General features: G+C 35.2%; 4 protein-coding genes across 6 annotated transcripts in view; all 4 read right to left on the bottom strand.

Moving 5' to 3' along the window:
* Positions 1-157: 157 nt before the first annotated feature.
* Positions 158-6,899, bottom strand: pkd2l1 (polycystic kidney disease 2-like 1). Its single transcript, XM_016294117.1, has 15 exons — positions 6,608-6,899; positions 5,674-5,787; positions 4,946-5,073; positions 3,802-4,055; positions 3,501-3,725; positions 2,986-3,214; positions 2,687-2,857; positions 2,409-2,590; positions 2,193-2,313; positions 2,002-2,100; positions 1,732-1,853; positions 1,520-1,637; positions 1,311-1,405; positions 979-1,117; positions 158-809 (listed from the first exon to the last, which is right to left on the bottom strand). Exons 1-15 carry the CDS (start codon positions 6,897-6,899, stop codon positions 657-659), a joined length of 2,442 nt encoding a protein of 813 aa, XP_016149603.1. The 3' UTR covers positions 158-656.
* Positions 6,900-8,982: 2,083 nt separating this feature from the next.
* On the bottom strand, positions 8,983-9,453 carry atoh7 (atonal bHLH transcription factor 7). The gene has a single exon (XM_016294116.1). It carries the CDS (start codon positions 9,451-9,453, stop codon positions 9,043-9,045), a length of 411 nt encoding a protein of 136 aa, XP_016149602.1. The 3' UTR covers positions 8,983-9,042.
* A 3,024-nt stretch (positions 9,454-12,477) lies between these two features.
* LOC107601797 (up-regulated during skeletal muscle growth protein 5-like) lies at positions 12,478-12,884 on the bottom strand. Its single transcript, XM_016294090.1, has 2 exons — positions 12,798-12,884; positions 12,478-12,567 (listed from the first exon to the last, which is right to left on the bottom strand). The coding sequence occupies exons 1-2, from the start codon at positions 12,882-12,884 to the stop codon at positions 12,478-12,480; spliced, it is 177 nt and encodes a 58-aa protein (XP_016149576.1).
* A 2,648-nt stretch (positions 12,885-15,532) lies between these two features.
* The window catches only part of LOC107601881 (RING finger protein 122), a 7,690-nt gene continuing 4,984 nt past the window's right edge, over positions 15,533-18,238 (bottom strand). For all 3 annotated transcript variants that reach the window (XM_016294226.1, XM_016294225.1, XM_016294227.1), the window contains 3 exons: positions 18,073-18,114; positions 17,533-17,615; positions 15,533-16,362 (listed from right to left, as the gene is read on the bottom strand). In XM_016294226.1, the coding sequence (XP_016149712.1) occupies positions 16,242-16,362; positions 17,533-17,615; positions 18,073-18,114 (246 nt within the window). In that variant the 3' untranslated portion in view covers positions 15,533-16,241. The remainder of the gene's footprint in view (positions 16,363-17,532; positions 17,616-18,072; positions 18,115-18,238) is intronic.

Genomic DNA, 18,238 nt, shown 5'->3' with positions numbered 1-18,238 from the left:
AGATTAATGTATAAACTATACTAGTCTGTTTATACACTGATATGCTTCACACTATAAAATACATTTACAAGAGGTTCATATCGAGGTAAAGAAAGATTAAGTAAATCATCGTTAAAAGTATATATTAACTTTCCAAAGACTAATACACATTGCACTGATGACTTTTCATAATATGTCAAATGTAACACAGTGACTATCCTCACTAAATTTAGCTCTCAGCGAAGTCTCCATACTGTATGACTGGAAAGAATATGTTAGCCACGAGATTACAGGAAAATTTGTTTCATAAGAACTAATAGTAATCATGAAAATGAGTTCTTCAATAGGAAGGAAGATCTGAAGAATAGTTATCATTAGCCTGATATAGTTGAAACTCGAGGGAATGTATTTTACACACCACAATACATCAATTACACTGTGCTTAACATTACAAGTGGAAGATAATCCGAATGTCAATCATATTACCTCTTATAAATGCCACAGTAACTGCACATGTATATAAGTCAGTATGGAGAACAGATACATTTCTGTGCCGCTGGTAACAGAGTACTACATCTATTCTACAGTAATACCTTCCTCTCTACGGTCTGTTTATCCACAGACCAGGCTGAAACGAAGCCAATTATTAGTCAGTTTGAAACTCAGGTTTTGATGAATCAGTGATGTGCAGAACTACTGTTCTCAGTGACGACTGGCCATCCGACATCTGGGTACAAACGATTCCTCGTATCCCCCATCGGACCAGCTAATGACCAGGATGCTGGTCCCAGGTTTACCTGAATATTCCCTCCTGAAGCCGGTCTTGATTCCTGTCACAATACAGCAGCATAGCTTTATATATTTTCTACAATATACGCATGATTCGTGTATTTAACACCCTAAAACCTTTAGTTATTTATTTGTAAATTAAAATGTGTATTGTATATCTTGAATCATTTAAAGTATGATGTCGTAACTTCCATAGATCTAAAAACTCACATCATCTCTAGTCGTCTGCCTATCCGTGTCTTTGTTGTCTGTGTTGAATGTTTGAAGTCTCACTTTCTCCATGATAACATCCAGTTTGGACGATATAGTGATCACAGCATTTTCAAGCTGAGCAACTTTGTGAACCAGCCTGGAATGGAAAGGCAAAAATAACCATCAAGTCAGAAATGCACTTACAGTGTGAAATTTATGTTTATTCAAATTAAACATGAACAGTGTTGTTACTGTTAACTCAAACTCAAACTAAAAACTGGAATAATACATACATTTAAAAAAAAAAACCTTGGAAATGGCTGAGAAACCCAGTGATTCTGAACACAAACCTCTGAAAGACGTCTGGAGGAACTGTCTTCTCGCTGTGTTCCTCTGCTGATTCAACACTGTTTTCAAGTTTATGAAGCTCTTCACTGAGTGCATCCTAATAAAAAAAAAAATTAATATAAAAAATTCTGACTCCATATTAGATTAGTCACAATGAAGGAATATGAACTTGCCAAATCAGCCAAAGTGTAAAAAAAAAAAAAAAACACACCCTTTTTTCCTCCAGCTCTTGTTTCATTCTCTCCTGTTCCTGCTTGTCCAAAGTCTGGTTCCCATCTTGGTCAAATCTGGAGAAAGCGGCTGAGATCTCATGGTCAGCATGACCCATTCTGAAATGTGGGACACACAACCAGAATACATGAGTTGTTCCACACCGTTGTTGCTACTATACGTGAATGTGTTAGTATTTCACCTGAGACTTACTCTTTCAAAGCATCCCTGAAATCTTTAAACTGCAGCTCACTTGAACCTGAATCCAGGGCTTTCTGAACATCAGAGATCTTTTCCTTTTTAAGTTTCAGTTTCATGACGGTTTTCTCATAACTCTGAAATTAAAGCATCATTTCCCACATGCATTTAAACCGTCAAATCACAACAGTGTTGGTTTTTGTAGTGGTTACACAGCTTTCCAAACATAAATTTAGCAGATTTGTAGATGATGTACTATCTACTGCATGCACTGGGATGACTCACCTGTTTGATGAGATCTGCAATCTGGAACTCATCTTTCTGAGAAGCGAGTTCTGACTTCACCTCAGAGTATGTGTCATTGATGATGGCCAGAAACATGTTCTGTTCAATTCAACTTATCAAGTTAATTGATAAACAGGCACTTATGATTTAGAACAAACAATTATTTCATCACATGCACATAAAGAACTTACCAGTAACACAAAGAAGACAAAGAACACATAGGAGAAAAAGTATATTGGTCCAAGTACTCTGTTTGCCCTGTCAATGGCATCATAATCGAAATCCCCGAGGATGATTCGAAATTGTGTGAAACTGCAGAAAGGAGAAATAAAAGATTCTGAATGTCCCAATAAACAACAACAACAACAAAAAACATAAAAAATGTGTTTTATATGTTTCACCCTTACATGCACTTGTTAAATGTGCTGAATGTTTCAACTTCCATTCCAAAGAGCAGGTAACCCAGCTGAGCATATGCAAAAAACACAATGAAGAACATAATGGCGAATCCGAAGATGTCTAATGCACAGCGAGCCAGGGTGGATGTAAGCTGGGTCATCGTCTTACTGAAACTGATGTACTTGAAGATCTGCAAATATTGAAGCCATCAACATATCAAAATGGGTCACTTTAATTATCCTGTATATCTGAAACTTCACCTTACAGTGTATGTATGCATACTTACCTTAATCCAAGCAAAAAACAAATTGACTGCATTCATGTTGTTGTATTGAGTTTGCCAAAATGCCAGAAACTCAAAATCAGCATAGATGTCAGGTTGTTCTAGAAGGTTTCCAAGTAACTCATCCACTTTGATGGTCCGAAACGCACTGAATACTATTGCCACCACAGCAAGCTGTTAAAAAAACACACAGTTACTGTCAGAGTCTGCTTTTGTCAAATAATGTTTCCCAAATCATATGATGATTTGTTGATTATTATGGCTCGAATACTTGATACTGATATGATCTGTTTTCCTCCTACCAGTATGACCACTATATCTAGTATGTTCCAGATGCTGTTGAAATGGGACAGTTTGTGGATTCGGAATTCCAGAATCTCCTCCACAATGTAATAGAGTATGAAGACGCAGAACAAGATCTCGCAGCCGATGATGAAGAAATCCCACGTGGTGACGTAACGAATCAGCTTTACAGTACGGATCTGGTAGGATGGAATTGCTCCACCGGTAGCTGGAAATTCAACTGCTAATCTGAACAAAGAAGAAGAAAACAATTGTTTATTTTTTTAGTTTTAAACAAATGTAATGCAATAAAATAATACATTACATCAGATTACTATTTTAATATTGTATATATATTTATTTAAATGATAATAAATGCCTTGTACATTGAAAAGCACAGTTTATGTTAAATAACAGATGTAGAAATATAATTATTATTGATATTATTGACTAACCTTGCGAACCAGAGCAAATATATAAATTTGCACATGCAGAACAAGAGCAAAACATGTTGATTTAGGTCAAGTAGGCCTACCTTATAACGCAGAAGAGATTGATGTTGGCATTGTATGCAGTGAAATCAATGAAAAGAACCCGAGTTCCACGATCGAGCCACAGGTTGTCTTTGAGGTCCGTCAGGATAGCAGCGCTCTCTTCTTTGGTCTTTGCCAGGTCTTGATAATATCCTGCTCCGCTGTATGTGGTCAGTAACCCCCAGTGGTTCGACCCTTTGATCTCTTTTTCAGAGTGGTACTGCCAGCTGAAGAATAACGAGATTATACTGAATAAAGAAACACATTTCACCCCCTGAAGAGAGAATCATAAATGTCACTCACGCTGTTCCGTTGATCAGTCCAAACACGCTGTCATCCTCTTTCTTGTCGCTGTACACATCAAAACACTCCTCGATCTCCTGCTGGAAGTCTTTATGCACCTTGCAGGAGTTGTTTTTCACTTTGAGCTGTCGAATGCGAGGGACTCCTAACAACATGTTCTCGTAGTAAATGAAGGATTGATTTCCATTCGGAAGAGGCTCATCGTTATACCACTTTGTCCAGTACAGGCTGTCAAGTAAGGGGCCCTCCATGTACTGCAAAGATTATCAAAAATGATAGTCAGAGGGACTGTGATGCTGTACTGGATCTGTCCCATGAACAGAAAAGCATTATGATGATGTTTTTAATACTAAATAAACATACTTAAAACTACACAAATATTATATCAATAAAATAACAAAACATTAAAATGCTTAAATAAATAATACATGATTTACATAAAATAGTATATATTTGTATATAATATATTATTAGCCAATATAAAAATATCAGCAACACTCAGAACATAAAAGTTATTTTGACATCATTTTTTAAAGCTACTACTAAAAATGCCAAAAATGCACAACAAAATTAAAACGGTTTCAAAATACTGATTAAAGCTATATTATCATAGTTTTTAATCGATATTTTGAAACCATTTTTAGTAGTTTTTTTAATAGTTTTTGGAAACCATTTTTAGTAGTTTTTGGAGTTTATATATAGACATAATCAAACTTAATTAAAATCAGAAATGCAACTAGCTGAATTAAAAGTGGTTTTTTTTGTTATCGTTTATTTTATTAACAAATAAGGCATTTTTTATAGTTTTAATTTTAGTAATAACCATAAAAATGTGCCAATATTGCCAAAATAATATATATTATTAAATGTATTTGATACTTAAAACAAGTATATTTAAAACATTAAATATGAATTATTAATGAATTACATAAATATGAATGAATTACATAATAATATCATAAACAATATTAGCAACATCTAAAATGTGGAGTTTGTGTTGGAATAAATTGCACTTAAAAAAGTACCAGGGAAAAAAAAACAGGAAAATTTTATTATTAAAATGATTGAATACTTATATAGATAAATATACTTTAAAATCCTGATTTTCATTCACATCTGAATGGGACAAGCAGTTAAAACTCACTGTCCAGACATCATTCATGGTGCCAATGGAGGAAAAGCTGATTCCACTGTCACCCGGTAAGTTTACAAAGAGATCAGTCATAGCTTTCGTGTAATAGTAGGTGGCGCTGCTGGTCATACCATAGGTCACTGCATGAGAACAGGATTACAGTCAGTCAACAATCACATCACTTATTGAGCTTTGCACAGACGTGCTACACCATTCACCATCGCACAGATAAAGGACATCAATTCATTCAAGTCTGATCCATTAGCAGTGCTCACGTCATGAAAGCTGCAGAGGGTTATTTGTTTGAGTTCACAAATAGCTCCCTCCAGCACAGACAAAGCCGCAATTGCCTGACCTGAGCTCTTATCAGCAAGGTCCCGCTTGTGCTCCATTCAGGCCTAATTTTCCATTGAACAATGCAGTGTTTTAACACAGGGGAGGTGGGGACATTTTATAACAAGCACTTAGGCTGATACACATCTCTGGATCATAATGGAGCGCAATATAATGGAAAGCCATGGGATCACATACAGTGCAATCAAAAAGACAAAAGAGCAAGCTAATTTATACATGTTTTAATGGATATAATTGATCTATCTGATCTTAATATTCACAGTTCCATACAGTGGTTTCAAACTTCAAACAGGTGTTTGTGCAACAGGTAACCATTCATAAAAACACATCATTCAGACAGGGAAAGCAGGTCTATAAATATATCATACAAGCAACATGATACTTACACAGGCACAAATCCACTAGGAAAACAATGTAGATGAGCAGTTCTTTGAGATTTGCTTTGACATTGAGCTCAGGATTCTCCTTTGTGTCCTTTCTTAGAGCTGTTCCCCACAGTCCTACCAAACCAAAACAAACACATTTTAAAATACATTTATATTTATTTATGTGTTATTAACTTTAAATAATAATATAGCAATAATTTAAGTGTCATTAGACATTTTTAAATATTACAACTTTACATTAAAAGTATTTCACTTGTGAAATTATTAATGCAATAAAAGGAACACTTAGACATTTGTCATTTGTGCAGGAAAAAATGTAATAATATTGAAACAATGAAATATGGTATTACTGTAATATGAAATAATAACAACATAGTAATAATAACATATTATTTAAAGTATTATTTACTATAATAAAATAAATCATAAAAAGGTTTAAAGCTAAAGTAAAACATATAATGGAAAACTGAAAATGCATGGTTCCTCCCTCACCTTTGACGGCTCTCAAGGGAAAAGAGCAACATCCAGACTTCTTCTCCTCTGAGGGGTTTGTTCGCACTTTATCCTCAGCCAGATAGGGTTTAGGCAGATTCAGCTGGTTCATGTTCTCCAAAGAGCTGTGGAACATGGGCTGAGGGTTGTAGACGGTGCTGATGGGGTGTCTGATGGGTGCAGGAGAGCCACTGTAGGCCTGATTCACCCAGCCTCCTTTCCCAAAGTTATCCATCTCGCACGCCACTGTGCTGCCCAGCTGATTCTCTGCCCGGTTATTGAGGTGTTGCATTGTGGTAAATGGAGAGGTGGATTTAACAGGAATTGCTCAAGTGCAGCTTGTGGCTGAGGAGAGTCTCCACCTGTATTTATACCTTTCCTGTTGTTAAAGCTAAAGTAAAACATATAATGGAAAACTGAAAATGCATGGTTCCTCCCTCACCTTTGACGGCTCTCAAGGGAAAAGAGCAACATCCAGACTTCTTCTCCTCTGAGGGGTTTGTTCGCACTTTATCCTCAGCCAGATAGGGTTTAGGCAGATTCAGCTGGTTCATGTTCTCCAAAGAGCTGTGGAACATGGGCTGAGGGTTGTAGACGGTGCTGATGGGGTGTCTGATGGGTGCAGGAGAGCCACTGTAGGCCTGATTCACCCAGCCTCCTTTCCCAAAGTTTTCCATCTCGCACGCCACTGTGCTGCCCAGCTGATTCTCTGCCCGGTTATTGAGGTGTTGCATTGTGGTAAATGGAGAGGTGGATTTAACAGGAATTGCTCAAGTGCAGCTTGTGGCTGAGGAGAGTCTCCACCTGTATTTATACCTTTCCTGTTCAATCCTCTAAAATAGAGCAAAGCGGAAGGAGGGGCTCGTCTTTTGTTCACAGATCCATTAAAAACACAATCCTGCCATTAAGGAAACTGAGACACAAGCTAGAGATTCTCAAACAGCGTTATTGACAATACAGACATAATGTGAATCTGCGTCACATTGTTAAAGACGTGCTGAAACAGAGATCAATACCTTCATAATAAAGATGCACAGAAATGGTAATTAAATTATTACCAGAATTAAATGATTCGCTTTTATTTGTCATCGTACTCGATCGAAAACAATTGATTGAAATATTGTCTGAAAATATGTACTTTATATTTAGATAGCGTCTGTGTTTATTCTGTATGTGTAGCCTAAAAATATTTTACTCAGCATTGGAATATAAGATAAAGATTTTTTGCAAGTAGGGGAAATATCAAAATAGCAGCATTGTTAATGTTTTTTTTTTCATTTGAGAATTTTCCGAGATCCCCTAGCCCCCTGTGGCACCTCGGGAGTTTATAAATGGCAAGGAAACATGAGACCTGTAGACTAGCACCATGGGAATTGCTTCTCATTCAAATGTTTTACGATATTTATTATGGTTGCACGATGAAAGATTTTTGTTGAAAATAAAATTAACAATGTTTTGACCTTAAGCGGTTATTAGTAACAAAATGCAAGGAAGTGTCTTTGACTGAGATTAGTTGATGGTCATAATGACAGCTGAGGCTAAACGGATTAAGATGGGTGTTTCTAGCTTCATGTAGCCTACACGCTTTCGGTCGAGCACTGGCCGTTCACGCCTCATTAGCACTGAAAAGAAACGTTATACACAGTCATTGGACAGCAAAGAGTTTAATCTCCTCTCTTTATTAGGAGTGGCTATGAGGACTGCCCTAGTCAAGTTGAACATATACGTTGTCTTCTTTCCCCTGGTGACCTTAAACTCTGAATGCTGGACCTTTTCTTGATTTAAAATATGAGGCAAACCAAAATAAAATGATTTGAATATTTGATTATTTAAATATAAATGTTATCTAATGCTTTCCTCTTATAAAGTGTCTTTGTAAACAGCGCAATTCAACCGTGACGTCATTCAGTCCTTTAAACATTATTTATAGGCTACCATCACTGAACTGTCATTTGTTTGGTGCTGTCTTATCTTGGGACACAGAGGCCTTCACTGAAATGTGTTTATCTGTCTAGTGTGCAGTGATACTCTAAAAAGTGTTCCTTAAAGTGTTACTCTTAAAGTGTTACTCTAAAATTAAAAGGGTAAAAGTACAGTAATGTTAAAGTAAGACTTTTCTCCCAATATTTACTATTCAAAGGTGTTTTATTTTTATATTTTACAGTGAGATTGTTTTTATAACATACTTTTTTATACAATTATTTAAAAACAATTAATAAAATCCTATTTAATATGTAAAATATTTGAAAGAAATGTTTAAAATGAAGTAAAAATTAAACTGATTCAAAAGTCTTTGTGTTTATTTTTGTACTGATTAACTGCATTATAAACAAATACATGTTTAATCACAGGATAAACTACAGCTCAAAACACTTTACCTACTGTACAAAACATTGCATAGTTGTTATTATTATTGTCATTAGACTGCTATATTCTTTTTCCTTTTTTTAGTACCAAATAACAAAAACAAAATGGAACAACAATTTAGGATGCCATTTTGGTCAAATAAGATCAGTGTATTTTTTGAATGCTTTTGCAGCTTTGATTGAACACACTATACACAAAGATTTGATACAAAGCAATGACCAAATTTAAACATTTGACAAAGATAAATTTACAAATGTGATTTTATCGAGTCATCGTTTACAACGTCTGATGAAAGATTTTCTACAGTTGCACAGAAAACATGTCCTTTTTTGCAACAATTAAAGCAACTCTACTTCTAGAATGAGTCAGACTCTAATAAAGCTAATCATTTGATTTCCAAAACCAAAAACATAAAATATTACACAGTAATACAAACACATTTACTGACTGCTGTATCTATGTTAAGAAAGATACAAGTGAACGCACCATTGCTTATCAGTCAGTGAAAGCTTAGAGGCTTTCGTAGTGATAGGCGAAGGAGGAGTGCATACAGTCATTTTCCACAGGGGAGTTATAGCGCATAAAGCAAGAATAGGTCTCTGGCTGTAGGCCGTCAAACTCTAGATTCAGCCAGTCTTTCTGAGGAGCTGAGTGTCTGCTGGCATCAGTCAGGATTCGGTTGAGGGCCATAATGTAGCTCAGGGCCATCTGCAGCGTCTCATATTTGGAGAGTTTCTTGTCCTGACCCCACTGAGGAACCACTTTGCGGAGGCGGTCGAATGCGGTGTTCAGGCCCTGCATCCTCTTCCTCTCTCGAGCGTTGGCCGCCATCCTCCGCCGCATGGCACTCTCAAACTTCTCTGGGTCTCTGGAGTCCGACTCCGACCCTGAATCTGCACAGCTCGGGCTGCGGGGCTTCATGACTCCTGGGCCAAAGGTCCTCAAAGGCCAACGGTGGTCTTGTAAACGGATCCTCTGAGGTGGAAAATTTCCTCAGACACAATGTTCCTCTTGTTGTCCGTGCAGTGAAGTAAATCCAGATAGTAGTGCTTCTGCTCTGCCATAAGGATGACTGATGCTTATATAGAGTATTAACAGGTGGCAGCAGGTGGAGCCCCACCCTTATTGCTTCATCCAAACATCCATTATTATTAATGAAACACACATATCCAACAGCAGGACTAGAGCACTCAAACTAGCGCCCCAGCCCAACCCCCATTAACTCAAACTTTAATGACATTCCAATTAACTTTGGCTGGTCTATCACTGAAACCGCGCGTTACGAACATAGATAACTTACCATCTGGCCAGGGCCACTGCATCAACCAGGAGTGGATGACAAGGACATTTACCTAATTAAAAGTGCATGCATATTTAAGCTAACATGATGTCTTTGCATCTCTTAGACAAGAACATTGTTTGCATTTGATTTTGCCATTAGATTCTAGCTCTCAAAATCTATATAAATATATACTGTATGTTAGTTGTAATAAATAGTGATGTTAAAATATTAGTAAATGATTATAAATTACATAGATAGATAGATAGATTTTGATTAAATTATATTAAACATATATTATTATATTTTATACTATAAATTAATAATGTAAGTTAGACATGAAATACTTATATTATGGTCATATTACAATTACATTTAAGCATATGCATAATATTATATTTAACTAATTTAATATTTAAGTTAATTTAATATTAAATGATAATTAAAAAAAATTAATGAAAACAAATTGAATATATTAGTTAATATAATAAAACCTATATTGTATATAAACGACTATATATAAACTTAAACTAAAAATTAAGTTTGTATGTTTAGTTTAGTATATTGAATTTTAAACTAATGACAGCACCATATGAAAAACATTTCTAGAGCAATAAATAATTGATTTAAGTGTCTCAATGGGACTGAGACAGACAGAAGTCTTCGACAAGCTGTCTATCTCAATCTGTCCAATGCGAATCAAATAAGACGGATAGAGTCACAGTTTCACCCAAAAGCCTGCTGAACAATAAACTCATCATCGTTGCTACATTTAATGGTTCAGTGGGAAGATTTTTCTTAATTAATATTAAAGACATATTTAATGTTTTTAGATTCATTTAACAAAAAATTATTTTGCAGCTTTATCCAGTATAAATAAAAATAAAACGCACAATATAATATTAATTATACCGCATTATGAATTAAATACATTAAGTAAAATCATTTTATTAAAATACAGTATTTCTCTTTCAGTATTTTCCTACAAGCACAAAGTAGCATTCAATGCTAAATATGTGCTCTAAATACATATATCAGTACATCAGTTTTGTGTACAAAAGATCTTGTACATAATTCATGTCCCAGCTGACTATGGTTCAAGCCATATAAACTCATGCTGTCAGGTCATTTTGCATTGGACAAGTAATTTTGCTGTTCAATTGGGCATATAAACCCAATCCACTGGTTTGATTTCATTGATTGCAGATTGGCATGGCTGGCCAGCTGCTGCTTGTCTTGTTTAAAAGGCTTGGTCCAGACATGTAGAACAGCCTTGTTTTTCACTCATTCACATGATGGGCTTGTCTGGAGACGGAGGCTGTCCTATGCAAAAAGGCCATATGTTACAAGCTAGTCCTGTAACTTTGAGACAGTGTTGAGCAGATTAAAGATTTACTCAGTCTTGAAGAGGGGAAAGTGAGAAGGTCTATTATCAGTTTAACCGCTTAAGCCAGGATTTAGTAAATCTGATTTTCATTTAAAGCGTGAAGCAGTTACCATTGATTCCAAAGGAGAAAATGTTCTTAAAAATCGAACGTGTAATCCTCCAAACACAAGGAAAAGTGATAATCTATTGCGATGATTAAACTCCTACTTAACAGCCAAACCACAGGCCTAAAACAGAGAATGAGTCTGCTGATGATACTGCTGATGAAAACTAATATTATTAAGTTTATCAGTATGCTCTTCCAAAAATTCATCTGTATGACATTATGACCTCTGAGCTACGAGTATAAACTGTTGTGTTCATTTAATAACCTATCAAACATACAACCACTGAGAATAAGACAATGCTAAGCTAAGTTTCACTTCTATCTGGAGAACAGTTTGAGGTTTGCAGACTTCAAACACAGACATTTAAAGATATGTTTTGATCAAATTTATAGAAAAATCATATTGACCAATGAGGTAATTCAGAAAAGTGAGGCATATTGTGTAAACACTCACCCCCACAGAAGATGAGAATTTCACCCCCCACCCCACCAACACCATCAAAATAGGGCATCTGGTGAGATGAGGCTAGTCACTGTAATTAGGTCAAGCAAGGTGCTTGTAATTTCATGCCTATTTGAACCCTTTTTCCCTTCTAGCTATGTTTAATCTTAACTGGTCAATGAAGCAACGTCCTATGTAGCTAGTCAGTTAGACAAAAGAATCTATAAATATATAAATGTAAAATAAATGTAATATTACATATGCACGTTGTTTTCTTTTTTTATAAGTATTGTATATTCATTTGATGCAATGTACATATTAACATATTTAAATAATCTGAAATATGTTTCAGATTTCATAAAATGCAAAAAAGGCAAAAAACTGTTGCTTTAGCAGCACTGTTTAATCATAACAGTGTTACAGAGTTGTTGTTGCTTTCACATTCAGATATTGCTTTTTTTATATAAATATATGCACTGCATAATAACAACAACAGCAAAGAACCTGGAGAGAAACAACTGAAAAAAACTACATAACTTTTGTCATTAAACAAAATGGACACATTTAGTTAATAATTTATAATTATTATCATAACAAATTATACAAGCAAGCTGCTTGGTTACAAAAATGAGTATGTGTAATGTGTATGTACTGTATATATAATTTGTAATTATATGTGTGTATGTATGTGTGTGTAATTGTATTTGGCTACTCACAAATAATTTTCATTATCACTTTTCAGCAACTGCCTTCTTTTTCTTAGGTTTCAGTTTGAAGTCCAGAAAAATGCCAGCAATGCCAGCGTAAGTGGCCAGAACACACTGGAACCAAAATATATTTTAAGTGTGCTATGTATGCTAGCACTGACATACAAAATAACTGGACTTTGTTTTCAAACCACCACTACATATACAGTAGTTTACAGATTTGTATAAGGAAACTTGTTGGTTTTAAAATACAGCAATTTCCAGAGAAGTGTTAGACTATATGCGGGATATTAAACATACAGCTGTATCAACGATCTGCAACACACTAATTAATAAATACTCACATTCCTTCTTCCTGTAATGGTGTATGAATTAAAATATTTGGCAATCCCTGTGAACTGGTGTTGGCTCCCAGCATCATGGCCCCCCATGGTCCTGCTGTCAGATAAAACACAATGCATATTCTTACATAATTTGTTACTTCCTTCTTTTAAATTTTCATCTGAGTTAATACTTCCCACTATGCAACCCAGTAAATTTCGCTGTTAAAAATGGGGTGGGATGCAGCAATGCAGCTGAGCGGTTTGAGATTACAGCATCTCACTTGGCTCAAGACACTCATCTTAATTCAACCCATATAAATAAGACACATCTAAAAAAGACACTTTATATAGACTTAATACATAATCTGTGGAAATACTCGATTAGCGATTAGGTTTGACCTAAAACGTGGATATTGATAAGCGATAGTCCTTCTTTTATTCGTGTTAGTTATGCTGCAGTCTGTTTAAATTACTTTATGATAAATATCGCCATCTACCGTCCATATAAAAACACCGCAAACTACCAAGGTCACTAAAACATTAGGATCTTCTTCAAACAGCGAACGGGGCTTCTTTAGTTTTGTTTGTTTTGGATGACACAAGAAATACAAATGTACCAGTTTTGTGGCAACATACTTTTTGTCGTACAGTAACTGTTTTCATGTTATGTTGTAATTAGGCTATATCAGTGCGTGAGTGACATGGATTGTTTTGTGGTTTTGTAGATCGGCTAATCGTTTTTGTGGTTATTGTGAAAGTAATTTTTTAGAAAAAAAATATTTTCATTTCTTTTTGTTCAGAAGATTGGTACCTTCTAAAAAATAAACACAAACAAATACTTAATTTTCTGTCTGATTTTTCAATCTTTCCATATATTTCTACAGGTCTGATTAATTTCTTTTTTGATAAATGCTGATAAATGCTGAAATAATGAATGCATTGTCAGACATGATTCTGACCTCCAGGTGGTGCTCAGTTTACTCTTTTCAGTGTTTGTGAATGCATTTTCGCTGCTTTTAATTGTAAAACGTCTCAAGCAAATGAAAACAAAGAGTAATGCAGGCTACGCCCAAGAAAACACGCAAGTACACCATCTGTTACTAAAGGTCATTTGTTTTAATTTGCTTTAATTCATTTTACTACACAAACAAGATCTAATTTAATCACTTAGTGAAGTACATTCCTTCATTTCCTCCTTGATGAGATAAAAATCCCCTCTTAAGTATTTATGCAGAGAGGAGAAGCTTCTATTTTGAATATCCACAGCCAGTCAGAGGGACTCGCAGTGTTCAGTGTTCAGTTTGAGCACCAGAAAGGGTTTCACAGCTGTGTGAGTCACTGTAACATGCAGTTAGCTCACTGATCTAGCTAGTGTAAATCATAGCAGTGGAAGTACATACTAATGTGTGCTTACAGTCCATAAAGCAAAGCCAGTAATTATGCATATAAAATGCTAATGTCTTGACATAGCTGTGAAGTTAGTCTTGTGTATATTATCACTTTTAGTGGCCACTTTCAGAGGCACTATTTTATCCTGGCAAAGTGTCAGATATCCTCAAGTAACAGATATTCACCATATGTTAAGTCAATCTGTACAGCTCAGAAATATTATTCGCCCCCTTTTACAAAGAACAATAATATGCTTGTCCATCACTCAGAGAAAATCTCCCTGTGTTCCTCAGCTGCTTCTAGCAAGTTCACAATGGGTCAGAAAGATTATGGAAGCTCATCGGTGTAGCTTTTAGAATAACAAGACTGTCATCACCGTGTTTTGTAGACTGTTGGACTAAGAATAAGCACAACAAATATGAAATTCAGAGCAATTCAAACAAGATGATTAAGTTATGAGTTCCTATTGGTTGCTTTGCATTGAGTCATGGAGGATGGGGTTTAAAGGGAAATGTACACAGTAACATGCTGAATCAACCCGACAACATTAGGTTACACCAACAGGTCATTTCTAGGGTTAGAAAGGTATCTTCAGTGTAGTACTGTTCCCTCTGAATACGACCAATTGTCATATATGAACAGATATTTTTAAATGTTTTTGAAAGAAGTCTCTTATAGGCTCACCAAAGCATTACTTGTTTGATCAAAAAATGCAGTAAAAAAACAGTAGTACTGTGAAATAATATTAAATTCATAATAAAAGTTTTCTAATTTACTATATTTTAAAAAGTAATTTATTCTTGTGAAGACAAAGCTGAATTTTCAGCAGCCATTACTCTTCAGTGTCACACGATCCTTCAGAAATAATTGTAATATACTTATTTGCGTTATTGCGTAATCTTTTTTGCATTTTTGTTATCAATGTCATGCTGGTTATTATTTTTTTTGGAAACAGTGCTACTTTTTTTCAGGATTATTTGATGAATATGAAGTTTAAAAGAAAGAACAGTATTTATTTACAACAGACATCTTTTATAACATAATTGCATTAACAGCCACTTTTGTTCTATTTAATAAGCATCCTTGCTAAATAAAGTATTGTATTCTTAAAAAAAATCTTACTCCACATTGTTGAACAATAGTGTGTGTGTGTGTGTGTGTGTGTATACAATATATATACATATACATTATATACATAGACTTCATTTAAACATGTTGATCATATCTTCAAATGAGTCATTTGCAATTTATTGCTAACAATAAATTGCTAATATTGCTATTCCTTGGTGTTCTAAAGTAAATAAGTTATCTATTTATGGAAATTTAAATTGTTTTACATAGTGAATAAACACAAAAACTGGTTCCATCACAGAAACTTTACATTTTATTGAGAGAAATGTACAGTACAAAACATCCACCTTAACTCAAATTAGGCCAAATTTCATCCAATCTGACTCTGAAGCTTCTGAATTACAGCGTGGGTTCTCATCAAGACCATGAGCTCCCTTTAGCACTCAGAACACTTCCGTGACTCTAAACAAACACATTTATGAGTGTCAAACGTTAAAATATTGGCAAGAGTATAATCCGATGAGCTCACTGATCCTTAAGGTCAGGACTCAGGTCACTGAGCTGCTCCTCACTTTGGATTCTGTAACTGGGCCTTCCTAAACATGACTCTTTATGGTAGTAATAGTGACCACAGTCTCTCTTAGAGGAGGACTTCTGTAAATTCACACATATTCCCCAGTGTCAACTCAGACCTCATGATTTGTGCAACTGTCCTGGTCTGAATATTTGTCTGTTTGGAGTCCACAAGGCATCAATTTATCTTGCTGCAAGCTACATTATGGCCAAGAATACACATCAGTTCAGTTGCACTGGGAAAATCCCCCTTCCCCTCCCTCCCCCCATATATGCAGGAGAAATCTGGTGATTGGTGGACAGGGGCAATTGTTGTGTATTTGGGACTAGTCCGCCCGCCCGCCCGCCCGCCCCAGTAGTGTGGTGTTTTTTAAAGCTGTTCTTAGGTGTATGAGAGCCAGCCTATCTCTGAGCAGCGAAGTCCCTCTTCTGTCACACCTCCAGGGGGTTCTGGGGTCCCTCGGCCCCCTGCGGAGGATCTGGCTGGAGCCTGCAGATGGGCTTGTTGCACATGGGGCAGACGCTGCGAATTTCCAGCCACTTCACCAGACACCTGAGCAGGAGACAAAGTGAAAAGAGGAGAGACGGTTTTTAACACGATCAGACATAAAACAGCATCAAAACTGTGTAACATTATGGAATAAAATGTCGACCCATGAAGAGGTAATAATAAATGTCAAGCTTTGGGGTGTTAATCGACTTAATCTACGTTTTGATTATCATTCTGAATCCAATTCATAGTCTTTTTTCAGCTTTTTTGTTCAAAATGTTGTTTATTTATTTATTTTTTATTTATGAAACTTATCCACATTCAAGTGTTTAAAAAAAGAATGCATGAAGCTAGAATAAAATGTTTTTGTTTACAAGCAGATACCCTGTTCTTTTGATGTTTTGTATGTTCAGATATTCATGTAACAAAATATATACAAATTAATACCTAAATAGGGACATAGTAGTATACTTAAAGTATGATGTAAAGTTCACTTAAAGAAAACTTACGAGTATACTTGCAGTATAAAACTAGTATAATATAAACTAGTACTTTACTGAGACTATACTTCAAGGTGTACTAAAGATGCTACTACAAGTATTTAATTAGTAAACTATCAGTATACCTATAAGTTCACTTTTAGTATAGTTACAGTACAAACTAAACATTTTGATGTAAACTAGTTGTGTACTGAAAGTTTACTACTGTTGCACTTAAAGTATACTTAAAAGTATACTTTTATATACTAGAAAGTGGGCCAATTTAGTCCCAAGGAGTATTGAAATAGTACACTTACAAGTATATTACTAGTACACTGATATTTGTATACTTACTACATAAAGTATACTTAAAAATATACTTGAACTTTAAGTATACTTACTAAAATAAACTTGAAGTATACTACTTTATGGTAAGGGTTGTTATGCATCAGCTATCTATAGACTCAAGTGCTTTATGGCCACGTCACAAGATGACAGTCTGAAACTGCAGGATGTTTTTGAATAACGAAAATCGGACAGGTGTTATTCAAGGCTAATACTCATATTTAAGTTGCAGTGCCTTGACAGCTTAATGTGTGGTTCTTGTTTTAGTGCCTCTATCAATATTCTGTGTGTCAGGAATCTACATGCTTGAATGTTTTTGAAGGAATGTGTTGTGTAAAGCATCCTAATGTTTTATTTTCAGAATACAGAAACATAATGAGAAATGTGACAAGATGGTAAAAGATCGTACTTTTTGTGAAACGCATGAGAACATGGGCAAACCCCTAGTTCATCCCGGCTCCGAAACTCTTCCAGGCAAACTGCACAGGTCTGCTGCAGAGTGAAAGAGAATGGATGAAAAAAAAACAGAGACAAAACTAATTTTCCAATTTATTTATATTTTATTTAATTATTTATATTTTATCATTTAAACAATTGTGATAGCTCCAAACATTGTAAATACAATAATGTAGATAGTTAGCTAAAAATCTAAATTCTTACTCACTCTGTCATCCCAAACCTTGCTGGAACAAAAACTAAATAAATTATGCAGCAGAATGTTCAAGCTGCTTTTTTCATATAAGGAATTTGAGAGTTGATGGATAGTCCTGTTTTACGTTTATTAAATAAGGGGGGAAAATCAGCTTGGATATTCAGCCTAAATTGTTTTGTGTTCTACGGAAGAAAGTAAGTCATACAGGTTTGAAATGACATGAGGGTGAGTAAATTATAGAAATGTCAGGGTTTTACGTTTGGGTGAACTAAAGGTATAGTTTTGGCAGTTTCTTACTCCAAGAAGACTCAATTTTTTCCCTGGACCTTTTAGAATGACCTGTAAGAAGAAAATATTATATGAATAATAATATATATAATTAGTATATGCATGTGCGTGTATGTATATATATATATATATGTGTGTGTGTGTGTGTGTGTGTGTGTGTGTGTGAGTGTGTGTA

Source organism: Sinocyclocheilus grahami, unplaced genomic scaffold (genome assembly GCF_001515645.1).
Source record: "Sinocyclocheilus grahami isolate Dianchi unplaced genomic scaffold, SAMN03320097.WGS_v1.1 scaffold313.1, whole genome shotgun sequence".
NCBI classification, from domain to species: Eukaryota; Metazoa; Chordata; class Actinopteri; order Cypriniformes; family Cyprinidae; genus Sinocyclocheilus; species Sinocyclocheilus grahami.
This window is presented reverse-complemented; position numbering and strand designations above follow the sequence as displayed.